Genomic DNA, 18,889 nt, shown 5'->3' with positions numbered 1-18,889 from the left:
GATGAAAGCCACATAAATAAAATCACTCTTCACCTGAATTTTCATCAAAATATTCAATATTTCATGCAATTTTTCATGTTGACCAATTGGAAATATACAACATGAAACAATGTAAACATTTTAAGCATTGAGCAAAGCATTGAGCAAACAACATCACTATTGTTTCTCTGGTGAGTTTATTGTGTCCATGGGACACTGGCTCTCATTACTCTTTGAACCCCCAAAATGATGTTAAACTGGTTTACGTTTTGGTCAATCTGCACCATGGGTAGTCATGCTGCATAAGCAGTTACTATTTGCAATAGAATCATGTGTGTGGATGTACAGAAAACAGTTATCTACCAGTCAAATTTTGATGCCAAAGTCTGAATTTGATGATTGTGAGGCAATATCTTATGTTAGTTAAGGAGGACCTTTTTCTTTGCAAATTCTTAACAGATTTATGGCCATCTATCCTCAGTGAATATTGGAGAGACATCGCTGGAGAGAGAAAATTCAGGTAATTTCACACTGTGCTGACACTGAGAGGAAAGGGTGGAAGTTCTGAAGAAAAATGCGTGAATAGGGTGCTTGTGGTTAAAGGGCACCTATTATGCTTTTCCTTATTTTCCGTTGTGTATATATATATATATATGTCACAATGTCGGATGTTCATATAAACATGGCCAAAGTGTCAAATAATGAGGTAAACATATATAGAAGTAATCCCTGTCAGCAAAAAGCACCAGCTTCAGACTGCTCTGAATGCTCGGTTTCCAATGGTTTTTCTACTTTCTGCCCGAGCCAACATCTGCTCGTGACGGATTTCTTTATATGATCATCTGCTCCACGCACAGTGCGCCAGTTCACTTCTCCACTCCACTAACATTATGGCATTTTTCCATTGTTTTGGGGAAAACAGCTCGACTCAAGTCGAGCTGGCACACTGTGAGTGTTTTTCCATTACACAGCAGGGCAAAGTAAAATAAGTTGTTTACCTGTTGGAGGTGTGCTGGTTGTCTGCAGCTCTTCATCAAACATCTCACTGTGGTTGTTTTTACTTGTACTATTCCTCCCTGTATTATTTCTACCTGATCCACTGAACAAAGAGCTCCAAATATGTCCATATGTTGTTGTTTTGACTGGTTTTTAGCACCACTAAGAAAGCTCTGCTAATTCATTGAGAAACAAGTTTAATTTAATGTAAATTCTTCACAATAAAAGTCTTCCATTATTTAATAATTTAAAAGCTTTTAATATGAAGCAGTAAAGCAAGAAATGTTGGGTTTGCATTGGCAGTAACTTAACACAGCTCTGATATGGCTGCCCCTCAGCAGGCTTCTGGAAAGCTGGCCAATCAGAACAGAGTGGGCTCATTGGGAGGGGGCCTTAAAGAGACAGGAACTAAGACTGCCTGTTAAGAGACAGAGGCTGAACTGAGGGGCTGCATGAAGGGCCAATGTAAGATAAATAAGGAGGTTTTTTTTTAACTGTGAATCATGCAAAGCTACTCTAGTGGAGTCCCAGAATAAAAATAGTTGGAGATGAGCATAATAGGTCCCCTCTAAGAAAGCCTCTTGTTGGCGGCAAGCAAAGCTGTATTAATATGTAGTCTAGTATTAATATGAAAAACCACTAACAGTATCATACAGTACAATGATATGATTGTAACTGTGGGACTTTTTCCCTACACTTTAAGTCAATTTAAAAATACTGCTCTTGATAAGAGACACTTCAGTGTAGTTGCACTGATGAATTTCCATTTTTACATTTGTTACATTGTGAGTTGCTTTACAACAACAAAATGAAAAGAGGCTGCAAAGGCCAAACCTGAATTCCCACTATTAGATCTGAGGTAGCCCTAACACTGCACTATTAGCACAATTTATGTGTCATCTCTTTTTCTGAAACACAATTTAATGTTGATTTCATTGTGTGTGGCTGTGCAGTGAATTACTGTTATAAGACAGTATGTCACACATATCAAAAGCCCCACATGGGAAGAGTTGGCTTCATCGTAGACGGCAGGTAACAACCTTATTATAAAAACAGAACACGTCAGCTCTCTCCTAAATCTCTAATGCCAATAGTCCAAATTATCCAGGAAAAACAATCACCTCCTGATACAGCAATTAGCATAATCCCTAAAAGCATCCTTTTGCATTTCATTGGCTTAATCCAGGTCTCAAGGGAGTTTGGCAAATGCCACAGTTTGTGTTAATGACTTCCAACATACCAAACGCAAAGAGAGCGCTGGTGGCAGAGACATCAGCAATATGTTTCACCACATCGTTATGAAATCAGGATTTTACTGAAGATTTCCTCTTCAAAGTCCCAGTCCATCCAGCACAGCAGCATCTCTACTGTATGTAAGAAGTGTGTCGAGTGCAGTTTACACATCTAATACTCAGCTCATACATTGTTTCACACTGTGCTAAAATTATTCTAACGGAATACCCCATGGTGATTTGAGGGAAAGAAAGAGCATGAATAAGTAAACAACATAAAGCGATGAGAAACTTCAAAGGCAATGGGACAATCACAGCAAACACGATCCTGGAAGCCAATGAATGTGTTTGTCTTTGTTTGTGACAGTGACTCAGGGGTGTTAACAGAGGAATTAGCTCACACCTCCAGAGTCTCAACACATCACACAGCGATAATTGAATTAAGTCTGTCAGGTTATTGCTGAACTGTAGATGTTATGAAGAGCACGAGATGCATGTGGCTCCAAAGATCACCTCTATAAATGGTCCGTCTTTGTCATCAAATCAACTGAAAAAAAAGTAATTGTGGAAAATTTAGAATCTTGAAAAATGGTTCTATGTTTAGCAGCCAGCACTAGATTAACACTAATTTCTGTTCTCTGACAAATTGGCTAAGATTTTTCTTGATGGAAAAAGCCATATGCTGCATACTGCTGCATACATCTACTTTGTAATGGTCATATGATAATGCTGTTCACTACTGGGAGAAGATTTCCATTTCTCCTCCATCCCTCAGCATAACATACTACAGAAGTACCTATCAGCTCATGGACACACATTTGAAACATACTCCCAGCAGTCCCTGTATCTTGGCTCCATGACCATTCCTGTCAGGGTTTTCCCTTTGACTGAACAAATGCATCAGCTTGCGTCATGAGACCACATCCCTCGCAGCCAATAAGGAGTGTGAGCACGCAAGTGCTCCAGGAGATGTGGAAGGAAAATTGGAATCTTGACAAGTATGATTGACATGCGTATTTGTCCCAAGGTAGTCTTATTTGCAGAGATTTAAAGACGTCTGTAAACCAGTATTCGCCAGAACAGAATCATTGTTCCTCTAGACTAGAAGCACGTCATGGCAGTTCTGTTGCATGCAAATAATCTTTTGGGAAAGATAAATCTCTTTGAGCATAAAATGACTTCAGCTTATACTTTATTTTGGGCCCAAAATAAATAATTTAATAGTCGATGCTATGTCTTTCATTTTCAAACAATCTGTCCATGTCGTGGAGCAAAAGCAGAAGCCTGAGTCCTCCCCTCTATCTCAGCAACAACGGAGGAGAAGGCTGCTCTGAATTTTATCTGGCTCTTTTGATGGACACAAAAATAAAGTGGATATGAGCCTTGATGGTGAACCATAACCCAAGGCTACTTCATAGCAATAGAAGGGGAAAAAATGGTGAATTAAATTCTAACCATAAGTAAAATAGACTTTCACTTGAAAGCATCAGAGTGTAGCTACAGCAGGGCAAAAGAAAAGCGATGAATGTGTGTGTGAGAGAGGAGGAATGCACATGAATTTTGAACAGGACCAAAGGCAGGATGAAATTGGCTATACCCATTAACTGCTCAAGAGATTTTTTTTTCTCCATATGCAGAAAGGATGGAGTAGTATTACTTCTTCCATAATTCTTATTTTACAATACAGATTGCTAGAATAAGATCAAACCAATCTATAATCCTGGAATGGAATGAAAAAGGAGCCTCTATTCAGCCAAAACAAAACCAGTGGGAAAAACCTCCTGAAAGGTAATTCAGCACTGTGCTCTCTACATGTTGATCCTGTGTATTATGATATTTGCAGCAAAAAAATATGAAACCTGGAGAACAGTGTGGTAATGCTTGTACTAATTAGCTGTGCTCAAATAGTTGCTGCTTTGTGGCTGTACTTGTTGAAATTTGAATGAAATTCAAATCTGCAGTGTATTACAAAAGAGAGTTTTCAACAGAGCTTTTAAGAATTCAAAACCTTATGATGTTGATAAATTCTATATAATCTGTGCTGGGCCATCTGCAGGAAAGGTCCGTTTCAACTGGGAAGGAGCTTCTGGTGCAACCCTCACTCCTCGCTGTATATTTACACAGTACTGTGTACTCTATTAATCTGAAACAGAAAATGTGTTTTGCAAGAAATGTATTGTGCTGCTTAAATAATGTTTTCTTCTTCATCTTCATAATGAGGAAACATTTTAATTAACAAAAAAAAGAAAGTGGGAAATGTTCGCACTGCTTATGTCTGCAAAACATTGACAATACATACAACTATACAGCATGGTTATATTCATACGTTCCTTCATAGTTATGTTTAGACATTCAAAGTACTTGGTTAACATTCAGGAAAAGACTGTGATCTTGGTTAGATATTAGAAGAGGATGTATTTTTCAGTAAACCTTAACACACATGGCACTCAAAGTACTTGGACTATTACACTTAAAACCACAAATGTGAACAAAAAGTCAGAAGATCACTGAACTCAGTAGGAGTTATCCTCTGGGCACCACGACTGAAACCATGTTTGTAGAAAACTTTGTGTCAATCCATCTGGTAGACGTTGAAATATTTAACTGGAAAAGTGACAAGTTTGACCTGCTGGTGGTGTAGAGGAAATGTAAGGGGATAAGTCATCAGGAGACAGTTTTGTTTTTTGTTTTTTTTAATAGTTTATTTGAAAGGGACAGATACAATGTACATAGACAAACTGTATCCTTATCTATGATACACTGTGATATACTGTATCACAGTGTTTATAGCAAATGCTAATTTGCAACACTCATCTCAAGAAAGGCTTTTGTGAAAATAAGAGATTAAATAGACTGAAACAGAGAGAAATAATATATTAAAACAGTGAGGTAAAAAGAAGGTAAATTTAGTACACCAAGATACAATAAAACGTACATTTAGTAGTAACATAGCTACAGAAAACTAGACGAGTAAAGGTTTGTTTCAGAATTAACAAGGATTTGGTAACTCTCTAATTCTCTTATTATCTGGGTTACAAGGAAATCTGCACCAAATTCCATAACAATCCATGCAATAGTTATCAATTTTGATTTGAAAATAAAGAAAATAAATATATAATTTGTAAAGGAATTATTATCATGCAAGGAAAAATTTAATTTGAGCAAAAAAAAAAAATCTGTGCTCAATACATTTATTTATGTTTGCTATCATCCACATGTTATAAGCTTTTTCACTCATTTTTACTCACTCTCAATTTCTCTGATCTGTGTGCTCGCAAAGTCTTTGACAGTCACTCAGTGTCTGTCTTTCTCTTTCAACATCTCTGCTCTGTGTGCTCTCAGGTTTGCCTGTGCGCTCTCTCAACTTTACACAGTGTTACAGTGTGCCACAAAACTGCAGTAAGCAATTTCTGATTGGTTGTTTTGTCCACAATCTGACTGTGCCTCTAAATATTGTTGTATTGTGTGGCAAAATAATTACGTGTGGTTGTGGTGTGTCTGTTTCTCTCCTCCAGTGCTTCCCTAGTAACCACTAATACTACTAGCAATCAGACTGGAGACAAAACAACTGATAAGAAATTACCTACTCCAGTTTTCAGATTGGCTGGAACTGTAGCACACTGTAACACTCTGTCAAGTTGAGTGAGCGTGTGAGCAAACCTGAGAGCACACAGAGCAGAGATGTTGAGATAGAAAGACAGACATTGTGAGCGAGTGTCCGAGGGTTTGTGAACACACAACAGGGATATTGAGAGAGGGCAAATGAGTATAGCTGAGTGAAAGAGGTTATGATTGTGCTCTTATATGGTTATTGGCCAACACACAACAAATTTATTGAGGACAAAATAGATTTTTGTTTGCCCAAATTACATTTTTCTTTGCATGATAATTATTTCTGTACAAAATATGTTTTTCTTTCTTGCAAAAAATTATTTTTCTGTGCTCAAAATGTCCCAACACACGCTCAGGAATGAGGCACAAATATAACTTCAAAGGTGGTCCTAGGAGATCATCCTCTGGGGAACATGAACGTCTGTACAAAATGTCATGACAATCCATTTTATAGTTGTTGAGATATTTCAATCTGAACCAAAGCGATGGACTGACCAACCAAGTTATGGCCAGTTAACATAATTCAGGTAGCAATTACACGTTCTTCAAAATATATCCGGCATGTAATTTCTAGGAGATAGTGTTGTGTAGTGCCAATGTCCGGTTTGTCAATTAAAGCATAATTATATTGTGTCTTTATGTTGAGATACAACCAGTTTGAATACTGAAGCCTACAAGACAGAATAACTAACCTCTGGATTCTGTTAACATGCTTCTCTTTAGAAACCGATTGAACCGGTTTCCACTGGATAAATAAACACATGATGTAAATCACCTGAAAATAAGAATTGTTGTGTTTTTGTTACCATATAATGAGCCCTTTATATCTACATAGGGAGCGGGTCCTCTTCTACCAAGCCAACCATGTTGCACCGCCATGTTTCTACAGTAGCCCAGAAAGGACAAACCAAATACTGGCTCTAGAGAGGGCCTTTTGCATTTTTTGTGAGTTTTGCGGCAACTGTAGGTTCTTCTACACGCTTGGAAGGAGTGGGTGAGGGGAGGGCTAATCAGTTGGTTGCAGTCTGCGATCTCACCGCTAGATGCCACTAAATCCTACACAGTGGTCCTTTTAATAGTTTTACCTTTGAGAATCCACAGGAACTTTCTGGTGCTCCACCATTACACTTGACAATCAGCTGCATGTTTGATAATCACCAAGGAGTGCCGTTTAACCATAAGAACCCATTTCTTGCATGTGATGTATATAACCGCATCATATTGTTCATTCAATAGAGTGAACAGGAATAACATTGAAGTGTAGGCCTACAGCTTAGTACACTGATTTACAATGTGTGAGAGGCACAGCAGAAGAAAAAAGCCTCTTGTACTACTCTTCTTGGCTGTAGGATATAATGAGTAATTTTCCTGTGCTATGCTTGCATCTAAAGAGATTCTCAAACAAGAAATAAACATGATTGCTATGGTGGTAACTGGAACCTCAGAGCTCCATGATGCTTGGGAGTTTAATCAAGTGGAAAGGGGAGGGCAATGAGAAAGACCTGACAGAGGCGGTCCACTCTCTAGACAGCACAGGGGTATGCTGCTAATTAAAAAGTTTAATTCCACAACTGCAGCACTGGCATCAGAGCACTCAGAGGTGCGTCCTTGTGAGTCTTGGCGCCGTCTTATCAGGCGTAGGCAGATTCTGCCATGTTGGGAAGGCACAGGACAGGGAGGCACTGCAGCAGTACACAGGCCCAGCTGGAAGGGATGGCATCCTGCCTACTCGTGGATCTGGCCCACCTTGCTCTTTCCCATCTCCCCATTGAGAGGAGTCACGGGCTCCCAGTCAGGTGGCAAGAGTCAGGGGCTAAGCTGCCCATGGAGCAGCTGAGAGAGGGAAAGCAGGGCTAAACAAGGGATAAACGCTGGATTTAGACTTTCGGCTGCTGGGCTCGGCAGTGGATCCATGTCTCCATTACACAACTCCTGTCACTGGGTCCTGTCTTACGACCAGAGGTTGCAGGTACACTAAAGCCAGCACTGCAGTACACACTGTTCTTTCAAAGTCCCATGGTAGCTGAGTTACACATGATATACTGATGCTGCCAACATGAATAGACTTTAATATTTCAAAAAAAGATGTGAATTTTTCACATTTTTTTCTTGAGGAGAGAAGAGGAATGAACCCACTCTATTGTATGGCCATAGTTGAGGTAAAAGTTTTCGTAGCTGTGTGGGATCTATTGATTAGAGCAAATTACAACTCACATAAAGAGAAAAGTCCTTGAAAATGGCAAGGCTCATTCTGTGACATCCCTTTAAAAGGCCACGTCTTGTGAAGCATCAAGAGAAGATGAACTAGTAACACTGCATCGCGGTTGTATGCCTCTGCAAACCAGTCAAGTTACAGTTTACATCCGTGTCTGTCCAGACTCATATAATATTTGTAGTGACGACTTAGAAGGAATTTAATAAAAGGTATTATGTGTATTCCTTGTATGTGTTCACATGCTTGGCCAATAAAGATGATTCTGATAGAACACAAAGCCGTAGCCATGACAGGAGACAATGCTTCAGATATGGATGTTGCTGCAAAGAAGCTACAAATTCTAAAACGTGGATGCTTCACACACATCTTCAACTCAGAACAACACAGAAGATCTATACAAGAACAGCCCACAGTTTCAAGGTGGGCACCCAAGATTAGTGTCATCCATTCAGTATCCGACCAAATATGAACTATGGTCACAATTTCCCCTTCTGTTCCTGAGTTATGGCGTTGAATAATGGCCAGAAAAGTGTTTTTGCAGAACGTTGTGATGTCACAGTGATGTTGACCTTTGACTTTTTGGATATAAAATGTGATCACTTCATCATTTTATCCTATTAGACATTTTTGTGAAACTTTGTCATAATTAACATATGAATTCTTGAGCCTTTGACCACCAAAATCTATTCAGTTCATCCTTGAGCTCAAGTGGACATTTGTGCCAGACGTAATGAAATTCCCTCCAGGCGTTCCTGAGATATTGCATTCACAAGAATGGGACGGACGTGAGGTCACAGTGACCTTGACCTCTGACCTTTGACCAACAAAATCTAATCAGTTCATCCTTGAGTCCAGATGGATGTTTGCACCAAATTTGAAGAAATTCCCTCAAAGCCTTCCTGACATATCGCATTCACAAGAACGGGACGGATGGATGAACAGCCCGAAAACATAAAAACCGGCAACAAAAGTAAAATAGTTTTCAAGTATGCTGGAATAAAAACAATGTCTACTGGGACTAGTCACTACTGGGACTAGTCACTACAGAGCTGGAAGCTATCGCTGACTCATTTCTCAGCACAGGGATGCAGCCCTGAAAGGGTAACAACACCGCTCCAAAAGATTTATAGGCACATCCCCTCAGCTTTTATTGCATAGGGGGTTAAAGTGACATTTTAATAACACAGAGATATTAGAGCTTGGCAACTATGAACCAGAACCAAGGTTCTGGTTCACAGTTGGCTGATTTATCTTACATATAAATATCGCCAAGATGAGACAAAGTACACACTGGAAACGTTATGCACATGCAAGTGATACTTGATCAGAGATATCTAATCTCCTTGGATTGGATTTTACTGCAGTTTGCAAATCTCATTAATGTTCATTAATGTTGGTAACTCAGGTTCAGAATTTTGTGCAGTCTGATGTCACGCGGCTACTTCACACTAAAGTTGTTCAGATTATGACCTGCTGTTGCTGGGTCTTTTTCTACGTAAAATATGCTTTTAATTTAGTGCTGCCAAGTCCAGACTGCGCAGCTATGATTTTGATGAATGATGTATTCACCTCATAAACAGGTGAGCTCTGCAATAAATTAGATCCTTCTACGTTGGGTCAAATCCAGAGTGTTACAGTGAAACTCACAGAAGTCACAGAAGGTGGTCGATGTGGTGTGTTAGGAATGTTCTGACAGAGCAATAAGTTATTCAGGATAGCCACCCGTGGTTTCACATGCAGGAAGTGTTTCTTCATACCTGACTGTATTGTCTTTCCTGCTTCTAGCTGCCATAACCTTGGAGAGCCAACTGTATAGAGCTACTCTTAGTGTCAGGTATTTGATGAAGTACATATAAATCGACTTTATATATCCTGTTAGGTGTTATACTGAAAAACTTTATGAAGGAAGGATCATTTATAGCACATAGCAAATTATTGTGGGACTGGACATGAGTGACTTTACTGTATTTGAAAAGCAGTAAGGTTTGTTTTATTTGAAGCTCAAAATGTGTTATTCTGTGTTTGATGTGGAGTAGATGTTCATGATGTGTATATACCTCTTCAGTATGTATTTAGCCACCTGGTCCACAATCCAATACAACAATACACACATATTTATAACAATCCAATTCACTGTGATTCAAAGCTGATTCAGCAGGATTCAATCAGATAATGGTTCCATTATTCTGTAGTGTGCAACTTTCTTCAATCAGCAACAAAGATGGTGCCACCAGTGTATTTTACATAACAGTTGCATGTGTTTTGCATAACACAGCTCTTTTATTGAGATTTCAGGCTGTGTTGTACATGGTGGAGTCTGACTTTTCTCCTTATGGGATTGTTTTCGGGAACTGGATGGCTGAAAGTACTGTATGTTACTGGGAAACTTAACAAGAGAGGTGACTCGCGCGCGCACACACACACACACACACTAGAGGCACAAGGGCACAGAGACAGAGTTACTTGAAATTTGCCCAAGATCGGTGTTTCACAGCTGTATCGATTTTTGATGAATTTCACACAGAATGTGGTTCGAATCTGTGGTTCTGTCAATGTGACTGTATCTCTGACTCTTGCATTGATTTTTCAATACCTGTCAGTTAAACTTTGCACTCCTAGCAGATATAAATACTGGTGGTACCAAAGTTGGAAGTTAAAACAGAAACACATATGAATGCACATTCATGCTTCAACACAGAATTACTTAATAACATATTTATTACATATTTCCATCGTTACATTGTAAAATCTCAACACAATTCCTCTAGACTAGGTTCTATCAGCGTGAAGAAAGCCATTCTTACTCCTTGTGAAAAGACTGATACACCTGCTCCCACTTTGCTGACTGTCCAGTTCACACTTCAATGCAGAGCAGAATTCCATTGAGCCTCGGTAGATGAGAAACCTCATGCCTCCTGCTGTATTATTTGATCTAGTCACACATGCTTTTCAACTGGAATTAATCTAAAACGGACAATCTGACACTTTTCAAAAATGGTCTTCTTTTTAACAGTGTGGTAGGTTTTCACTGCCACTGTTAATCTGCCGCTTAATTCAAACGTTAAAGTGCTTGAAATATATATTTTCTTTCTTATGAGGTAATACTTTTAATCTTTTTTAAATTAGAAAATGCCCACCCTGTCAACAAGATTCCTTTGTAATTGATCACACCAAGTTTTTTAGCTGTCTCAAATGATTATTAATACACGGCATGGTTTGCTGGACAGAAGATTATTTTTTTTGTTATTTCTATATTCTTGCTCTGGTAGCTTCTCCTTTCAAACTGTATTTGTTAACATGAAAGTAAGCGTTATTTGTTTGGTATTTTGCAAAATTGCCATCACCCTCACTAATAAGTCCTCATTAGGCTAGTATCTAAGTTGTGTGAATTTCTGCTGAGAACGCTCACCCACAGCAGACATAAATCTTCACATATGATCAATAATCAATGAGATTCTTTAACACAATTTATGAGGCACATTATCTCTCCACTAAAGTATATAAACACTGGCACAGAGCTGAAGCAACATTTGTTGTATTGGTCATAATATATCAAGCGTTCCCTATTCCAGGATGGACGTTTGCACCAGGTTGAGGCATACTCGAGAGAACAGATAAGTTAAATCCTTGTGGTGGTGGCTCATCCGCTTTACTCAGAAATAGAGGCAACATTAGAAGCGCCAATTGGCTGATGACAGTCCTCTGTGTATGGTAATGATGGCACTACATTGCTAATTGCTTGTTCAAGTAAGCCCAAAACACACTGGAGAAACTGTCCAAGAGTACTAAAAACAGGAAAGCAGCACCAATCACCAATCTGGGCCTGTCTTTGGAGGCTCATACCAGACCTGCACTAAACTTGGAATCCTGATATGAATATTAGATGTGTTTTGGATTTCTGCAGAAATGCTCATGGACTCCTTAGAACTCCTTACAGGGTGCTAAAACTGTGTTTGTGCCACATCCGGAAGTGATCACTGTCAGAATCCATACATGAACAGAACAGACAGAAATCTGATCAAATTTGTAATTGGTCTGAAATGATAATTGCTATTTGTGTCCTACATCCTTTCCAGGAATGGGAAATATGATGGATTACTTGCTTAGTGTTTAATCTTAATAGTTTGATACACTTTTGTTTACTTTGAAAGTGGAATTTTAGTTACAAAATTCCCCCCAGAAGCTAAAGGTGTCAGTAATGTGTCATTTTACAGTAAGAAGTATATGTTACTACTGTATTGCCCTGGACTTCAGGAAGCATTTTCTAATGTTTGTCAGAAACCCTTCACACAAGTATGATCAACATATAGCCACTCTCTTTTTTTTTATAAGTTTAGTATTCTTACCTCTATTAATTGTGTTCATTTTATCTTGTTTTATCAATAAGAGTCTGCATAAAATTGTGATTTAGTCTACACTCATCTGTGTGTTCTCTCACACTTGCTAGAAAACGTCTCAGTTGCGATCTTGAAAAAACAAATAGTCCTTTTTTTTTCCAAATAATTCAAATCTTGATAAAGGGCAGTTATTAGGTTTAGTCCTCTATATGTAACCGACTTAAAGCCACTCACATCATTAACTGACATGTTGCTGCCCATATTGACATCAGAGAGAGCCTGGCAGGAGCTTTTACCTCCCAACACAGCAACTGTGGAATAGGAGGGGGCGTGTGGTTGCTACGTACGTATGAGAGCTTTTTTTTCCCTACAACTGCCGCATACGCTTGAACATGTAAAACATTTCCTACTGCCGTTAGCCACTCAGGGAAATGACAACATCCCCGGAAGAGCTGATTCTTTATGACACTTTGTAGAAAGCATGTAAATATGCCTAGAAAAAGAATTACTATACAGCTCCTCTTGTACTATTTTTTTCTAAATGAGGTGTCTTAAGTAGTAAGGGAGCAAGTAAGTGTTTAAGATCAAACTGGAAAGTGGCATAAACTCATGCTGTGTGTTCACATTTCTTCATTTAACATTAAAATATGGTCACTGTTTAATTACCGTATTCAAAAGAGCTAACCCTGCTAGTCACGACCTTCAGTGAACCACTCGGTACTGCAGGATCAACAGCTCCAGGCGAGCCTGAATCCATCCACACTGTATATCCTCACTTCATGGCAGGTTCTTTAATTCACAGCACAAGACTCAATGTTAAGACTCAATGTTTTTCTTTCCTCTAGAGCATCACACAAAGTAACATAGTAACAGAAAAAGTAATCCCCAAAACACACACAGACAAGAACAACACAGTATTTTTTTCAGTATTGTACCATGCACACACACACACACATGCGCACACACACACACACACACACACACACTCCCAGTTCTTTCTACAGATCACTAAACATGAATATGTGTAGGATAAACTGTAAAGTATCACCAGTAAAAAACAGCATCTAATGCAACCGCACACAGAAATGGTTGGGTTTAGAACATGGAAGCACGTAGATGATACCTTTGGTTTACATTCCCTACAGTTTATCTATCATATCCATCAAAATGTGGAGCAGGTGTTATTAACACAGGTCCAAATATATGAATCACATTTTATGAGATTACTGGTTTCATTCAACTATACCAATGTCAAATGGTTGCAAACATCTGTAACTGATCATAATTTCACTTCCATTAAGTGCACATTAGCCTGAGCATCACAGACACAGAAGAGAGATGCAGTATAATGCATCATTTAGAAACAAACAAACAAACAAACGTGATCTGAATGAATGAATTTTATATCAGTATCTGCTATGAGGTTTTTGTTTTTTTAAACCATTTCCTATGTTGCATCATATTTTATTTTTCACACCGGCCATTAAAACAAGCAGAAATATTGCCTCAGTGTATTCCCCCCATTAATGCAAAACCCATATTGCCTGTTTATTTATCTCCTCCCTGAACGCACCACTCTGAGGTGAGCATTATACATGGGACAATGACAGATACAAAATTAAGGTTCCTTCAGGGATTTTTTTGGCTCAGGGGTCCCTAAAACACACGAGCACACTTATTATTATTTATGTAAGCACGTCATCTTCCTGTCTAATGAGCCTTTCGCCGTAAGCGTAATGAAACAGCTTGCATTAACACAGGCTAAATGAGCAGCCGAGAGCTCCCATGTCTATGCAGCAAGATGAAAGCAGATGCTCCGCAACCCAAACACCAGCGTAACAGACCGGGTTCTACGGAGAAACAGAAGGGACTTTGAGTCAGCGTCATTCTCATCAGCTCATTGACTCCATTAGAAAATCTTGAATTCCTCTGGTCAAACATCATTATGAGAGAACAACACCTAACTGAGCCATGACCAACTGACCATGAATGAACCCTCAAATTGATTTTTCCTCAATTAAACACAGCAATGATAAACAGGTTCTTCTCTGGCTAATAAACCTGGACTCAATGTGAATGTCACCATCAAACAGATGGAAGGTGATGTTAACATTTTACACTCCTTTGAGAACCAGCTGCAAAGCAGAGACAAAGAGTATTTCAGAAAATACAACACTTATGGCATTAAAATGTTAGATTATATACTATCAAAACATATGCAATTTAAGTGAAGGAGGTGTTTTGGTAATTGATGGGTTTGACTGCCCTGCTGAGAAACAAGAGAAGATACTGTGACTTGTAAGATCACAACTGAGTACACCAGGAAAAATGACTTTATACCTTCTCCCTTGTCTATAAAATATATCTTACATGTAGTGCAATATGTATCACATAATGTATTGAAATGTACTGTTAAAAACATATTTCCTTCTCTGTCTTAATCTGTGCCAATGACTGTGTGTATTTGGAATAGATGTGTAAGGAAAACTAAAACTTCCATCAGGAATAAACCGGATCCGAGAGAGAAAGTCTGTTAGTCAGTGTCAAAAAAGTAGAAATGTAGAAACTGTTATTACCCAAAGTGCATAGATTGTTTATTATAAGAATCATATGATTATTCTCTCACAGTGTGTGTAGATGATTTCAGCCGGTGGATGGATGAACCAGCCCAAAGCACACATACAAAATAAACTAAAATGCAATCTGTAAATTAAAGTGTGATTTTGAAATTAAAAAGGTTAAATGAAACAAAACAGTGTGGGATCAGACATTAAAAAAAAGCTTTAAACAAATCATAAAACTATACAGATATACTTCTCTGTGTGTGTTTGTGCATATCATTACATGTGTACATATGAGTGTTGTGTAATGCTGTTAAGTTTAACTTACTGTGTGTTACAGTACATCTCTTCCCATATGACAGACAGTGCTGTGTCAGGCTGTGTCAACAGTGTGATTGCCATCACCAATGAAAGACCACTGTGGATAATCAGTGGGGTTCAATATATAATATGATAAATACACACCTTTATGATTCAAAAGAAGAATGGGCTCAAGTAAAAACTGTCCAACTACAAAGTCTAAATGCTATTTTATGCTCTGGTAATAAGATCCTCAACAGAAGATTAATACATCTCACTTCATCCCTTCAGTGTAAGAGGAGTTAAATACAGTCTTTTGTCATGTTTTAGACATTAACTACAAATCATTTTAACCACCAGTTTTAGATGTTTGAATAATTGTCCCTATGATTTATTCAAAAAGGGACCTATTGCCATTCCTGTCACTACTGTATGAAAAAAAAAAATCAATTTCCAAACATTTGAAACATGCTTGAATAAGGTAACCCATCACAGTGAACAGACATTATTGCCTTAGAGATGTAGCTGAAAGTGTAGATTAACTTGAAAAGTTTGCATCACCATGCAACACATTAACTTTGACAACCATGAGCGCTGAAATATTATTTACTGTGATGGATTAGCCGCCTCAAACAGGTTTCAAGTCTCTTTGAAGCTGATTTCCAAACCTTACTGAAATGAAAAGCACATTCGGGAAATCAGAAACACCACTGTATGCTTTGGGAAATTGTAACTAGAAACCTAATGTATGCATGATGTGTAATAAATGTGGGCAAGGTACTTACAGAAATAGCTAGGTAAGACTGAAAAGGGGAACTCACCTGTACCAGTCCAGCCCCTTCTCGTAGTTCCTGTCAAAGAAATGTGGCTCATTCCCAACGGCTCTCACGTCCGGGTGCACCCTGAGAGCCTCCAGCAAGGCTCTGGTTCCCCCTTTCTTCACCCCGATGATGATGGCTTGAGGAAGTTTCTTCTCTCCATAATCCGAGGTGCAGTTCACCCTGAGTTCGCTGTCCGTGGTGCTGAATTCCTGGTGCTCTCTCTCCAGCGCGGTGGTGTGATACGCCGCCGCGGATTTAGTTGGAGACGCCTGAGTCCTAATCCATTCCACTGTCCTTTGTTCGGCCTCAGCATGATCCTTTACGGTGGAAATCGCTGTGGTTCTCTCGGCCTCGGTGAATTCTGTAAAGCCCTGGGAAGCGGAATAAAGTTTCTCCCTCAATGTCACAAAAGTTGTCTCCTCCGTCACCAGCCCCCCTTGATACACGTAGTTCTCTTGCAAAGGGAACTGCAGCGAGTTGTAGCAGCTCATCAAGCTATAGAACAAGTAGGTGACAGAGAGGGAGAGGGTGAACATGAATAAGATTTTCCGGGGCACTTTAGAGGTGAAAACCGAAGTGCTGGACCAAAATGCCATCTCTGATAGCAGTGATCCTCTCAAAGAAGTGGCCAGACATGTTTCCACCCCGAGTCTTGCATGGACAAAATCAACAGCAATAATCAGTCACTATCAGCGCTGCTCCAGCTAAAAAAGCGTGAAGCTGGACCAAACCAACCTAATCCAAGCAATTCGCATATTTATAAGGATAGCGGGAAATAGATCGTTAAAATTCCGGAAGAATATCGCGTCCCTTTTCTTGAGTATCGATTTCTTATTCCAAGGCTGACAGACAATGTCACAATTTATTGGACTGAACTTGCAGATTTGAGAGGCTGGAGGTCTGGCGTCCTTCCAAATGAGCAGCCTGGCTTGAACTGGACAGAGTATGATGGACGAAATCCTGGCATTTTATGAAGAGTGGAGTAGGGGGGAGGGGGGTGGGGGGAGAGAAGAAAAGAAAACGAACAGCAGAGTGTTTAAAGTAGGCTTCTTCTCATCAGTCGCTCAGCCCGAAGTCCAGTCCAGTCTGTGATGCAAGAGTGGATTCACATCCATCCAGAAAAGCTACAAATCCATTAAACCTTTCCAATAAGAAATGGATCCTCAACCGCTTCTCTCAGTTTACTTTGTGTCTTGTAGAAAGTCGACAGCCTTTGCACACATGCATTCACTCTTCCCACTGACTGCCAAGGCTGCTGCTCGCAGTCCTTGCGCCTTTTCAGATTGGTAGGATCCTACGATGTGTGCATCGGCTGGGTGAGCTCATCTGAACTGAAGCACTGTAGAGCCTCACAGCACAACTAATGTGTACACCCACTTTTTTTTCTTCCTCTATCCGTGCACAACTAGGGCCACAAACGTCAGATTTCCTTATCTGAAACAGTTGTGTGGAAAACTGCTTCTCCTCATTTCCGTGACTACTTACGGAGATGGCAATTACAGTGCTGAAATATGTGAGAGCTTATTGCATCGGTGAATTGTTCCATACTGTATAACGTTCACAATAAAACTCCATCTCAGAAAGATTATTTTGATAGAGATTATTTTACAGAAAGCTCATGTCTGCACCCTGCTGGTTTTCTATGGAGCATCACATAAGTTAATTTACAAAGAATACAAGAGGAAAAAAAAAAAAGTTTATCTTGATAAATACAAGAGCAGGTTATATGAATCAAACTGGATAATGAGCAACAGTGTGTTTTAAATTAAAACAATGAGTCATGTAGGTGTCAATTCTCATCCACACATTTATAAATGCAAGAGAGCACATGCAGAAAACAATCCTGTGTTCTGCATTATGTTGAGGGCGAGGATGCTGCTGCTTAGGCATATTATACACTGAATGTATTATACATGGGTGCATTCTATAATTACTGATGGGAATATTCACTAGACCTTAACTTGTACACATTGTTGCTGCAATATGAGGATTTAAAATTGCATGCCACTGAAACGTCTCCCTGTATTAGAGAATTTCATTCATTACACACCTCAACACACCAGGAAAGCCAACGTCACACTAAGTACTGGTTCACAAATAATTAGCCATGCCTGGCCACTGTTATACTTACCGTTCTGTGTTTTGAAATTTAGAAAATATTTATATGTGTGTGTGTGTCGCTCGTCCAAATTAATCTTTTTTAACTACCTGTGATCGGCTCAGCATGCAAACCAGAAGAGACACAAAGTCATTCTATTATAGAGTGTTGCACTACAATATAGCAAAGTGCTTTTGCATTCGGTGAGAGTATTTGCACAGAATCAGAAAATCTATGTCATCCAAACCAGTGAAGAGAGAAACAAATCTTTCCGTTGCTCACTTTCCTAACACAGGGTCAAGGTTTTGTAACCCAGTGGAAATATACTGTAGCTACTGCAGGCGCAGTCTAAACTTCAAAGAAATACTGTGATTTATTGTTCTCAAGCAAACCTGTAGACAGTTATGGTTATTTTATGCAGGGGTGCCCTTTCAATAAATCAACAAATCAAGTCGGTAATATTTTTTTATGGCCAAATATGAGTTTTCTCTTCAAAAGTGAGATGCAACTGTCTCATAAACAGTGTTATTAGTTTCCATATCCATCTTTGTTGGTGAAATTTGACCCAGAAGACAGTTTGCTTCACTGTAGATTTTGTTAGAATCTGTCAATTCTGATTTTAGTCCCAACTTTATGTCCTAATCAATATCCAATATCATCTTGTTGGCAAACCATAGGCCTGTACGTAAGTGACACAGGTGACGGGGTGAGGGGGAGGAAAGCGTGGACAAGTGTTTG

The 18,889-nt window shown here is 39.2% G+C and overlaps 1 protein-coding gene across 1 annotated transcript in view; it reads right to left on the bottom strand.

The window, feature by feature from the left end:
• Window positions 1–17,533, bottom strand: part of hs3st4 (heparan sulfate (glucosamine) 3-O-sulfotransferase 4) — a 79,911-nt gene extending 62,378 nt beyond the window's left edge. The window contains exon 1 of the mRNA XM_042391712.1: window positions 16,054–17,533. Coding sequence (XP_042247646.1) covers window positions 16,054–16,649 — 596 coding nt within the window. The 5' untranslated portion in view covers window positions 16,650–17,533. The remainder of the gene's footprint in view (window positions 1–16,053) is intronic.
• Window positions 17,534–18,889: the final 1,356 nt, after the last annotated feature.

This window comes from Thunnus maccoyii, chromosome 18 (genome assembly GCF_910596095.1).
Source record: "Thunnus maccoyii chromosome 18, fThuMac1.1, whole genome shotgun sequence".
NCBI classification, from domain to species: Eukaryota; Metazoa; Chordata; class Actinopteri; order Scombriformes; family Scombridae; genus Thunnus; species Thunnus maccoyii.
This window is presented reverse-complemented; position numbering and strand designations above follow the sequence as displayed.